We start from the raw sequence: 2,188 nt of genomic DNA, 5'->3' as shown, positions 1-2,188 counted from the left end.
GCCAACAAAGGATAAGGAGAAAGAGCAACAAAAGACACATACTTGTTTCTCATCCTGGACATGTGTGAATCCCTCGCAATGAGTAGAAATGTTATAAAGTTATGTGAGGCTTGTTCTTTTTCCCCAACTCACCAGCAAAGGATAAGGAGAAGAGCAACAAAAGACATATACTTGTTTCTCATCCTGTACATGTGTGTGAATCCCTCGCAATGGGTACGAATGTTATAAAGTTATGTGAGGCTTGTTCGTTTCTCCTCAATTCGCCACCAAAGGATAAGGAGAAGAGCAACAAAAGACACATACTTGTTTCTCATCGTGGACATGTGTGAATCCTCGCAATGGGTAGGAATGTTATAAAGTTTTGTGCCAATTTCAAAAGTACGGATTTCAAATGTTGCTTATTCTTGTCTGGTTGAAGCATACAAGCTAAGATCAATATGATCCGAAAACGAAGATGAAATGAGGTTTATGCACAGAAGTGGTGAGAAATAGCAACAAGTAACTCTCTTGAGAGTTGAGTCTATTGAGGATCTACTAAAACAAGGTCGCCCAATAGTCTAATTATTTTTGCAAGACCCCCCAAAACTGGTCAATTATTAGGTGTTAAGTATTGTGATCGGTTAGAGTTGCTTAATCTTCAAAGCACCCACCGTCATGCCTTACGTTTAGCTATGTCTGCTTTTGGGTGTGGTGAGTATTAGATAAACATGAATCGATATTCAGAAGTGACTATAGCATAGTAGATATTTATAGCATCTTCTCGATTCTCATTTCCTTCTCCACTTGCACAAATGTCGACATTTGTCAATAGTGTGCTCATATCTCTCGATGGGTCACTCTGTCGGGATGTAGACTTATGGTAGCTGTTTTCGAACAGGCGGAACACAAATAAAAACACAGGTAGTGGATCGCGGTTTCTAGATCTCAAACCACTTGATATTTCGGACACCACTATACTGTTAACGTTTCGACGAAGTTGTGAAGGTAGCTTTATATTGCAAAATTTTACAAACTTAGGCTCCGAATTGGACTTGTGATCATATACAAAATGGCCCCGCAAAAATAAAATACAAAATGGGGTGAACAGCAGTGTGAGAACAAGATTCTGTCAATCACATTTACAACAAAAGAATTTGTCTTAGCTATGTACAGTATCTGTTAAGAAAACGAACCGCTCGAGCGATGAGCCAATCTCATTCTGAAGATATGTACAAGTCATGATTTTTTTTTCTGCGAAATAAGTCCTGAACTACTAACAAGCAGAGCTGCACAAAGATCCAGCTAGCTAACTAGACAAAAAGCTCGAGCAAGACTGGCGGCCGGTCCACGGCGGCGTGCTGGTGCCCAGCCTCTTGATCCGACAGCGCGACCCACCGGTCCATGGCGCCGCTGAGTGACATCTCCTCGCGGTGCCGCCGCATGTGCCCGCCCAGCGCCTGGCCCGTCTCGAAGCCCAGCCCGCAGATGTGGCAGTCGTGCTGCTTGTCCTCCTGCCGCTTCCGCTGCTTGATGGCCCTGGCGACGCCGACGCCGAGCTCCAGCCCATGGCGGCCGCGGAGGTGGCTGGTCCGGTGCCCGCCCAGCGCCTGGAACGTCTCGAAGGCACGCCCGCAAGTCTTGCACACAAACTCCCCCTCCCCGGACGTGGCCACAGCTCTCCCCCGCCGCGCCCTCTTCCTGGGGACCATCGCCGGCGCACCGGTCGAGCTGTCCGACGTCGTGGTGGACGTCGCCGAGGAGTCTGTGCTGAGCGACAGCGCCAGCGACACAACCCGCTCCTCCTCCCTCGCGCGCTTCATGCCCACTCCCATGGATTCGCTGCTTATCTGAATAATCTCGCGCGTGGAATTCGGTCGATGCTCTGTTGTGCTGTTGGTCTGTGAAAAGTGAGAACTTGGTACAAGTAGGAAGAATGGATGGATGCTCTCATGGGCGGCCGCAGTTATATATAGCTTGTGATATATAGGTTGTGTGGGTAGGAGACGGTGGCGTGCGTGTTGCTGCCGGGGGAGCTTACGTGTGAGCCAAGTTGGTGCGGGCCGGCCGGCGTCTGGCGCCTGCGGACGAATCGTCGGAAGCCACCGCGACGTTCTTGACGTGACGGATATGATCGAGCTCGGATATTATATCATTTTTGCAGATAGCTCGATTGGATATTTTCCGTCGTACGTAGCGCGGTCGACCGGCG

At 49.0% G+C, this 2,188-nt stretch overlaps 1 protein-coding gene across 1 annotated transcript; it reads right to left on the bottom strand.

Moving 5' to 3' along the window:
- Positions 1-1,092: 1,092 nt before the first annotated feature.
- Positions 1,093-1,912, bottom strand: LOC119306617 (zinc finger protein ZAT5-like). Its single transcript, XM_037582792.1, has one exon. It carries the CDS (start codon positions 1,809-1,811, stop codon positions 1,290-1,292), a length of 522 nt encoding a protein of 173 aa, XP_037438689.1. The 5' UTR covers positions 1,812-1,912; the 3' UTR covers positions 1,093-1,289.
- Between the last annotated feature and the right edge of the window lie 276 nt (positions 1,913-2,188).

Source organism: Triticum dicoccoides, chromosome 5B (assembly GCF_002162155.2).
Source record: "Triticum dicoccoides isolate Atlit2015 ecotype Zavitan chromosome 5B, WEW_v2.0, whole genome shotgun sequence".
Lineage (NCBI taxonomy): Eukaryota > Viridiplantae > Streptophyta > Magnoliopsida > Poales > Poaceae > Triticum > Triticum dicoccoides.
This window is presented reverse-complemented; position numbering and strand designations above follow the sequence as displayed.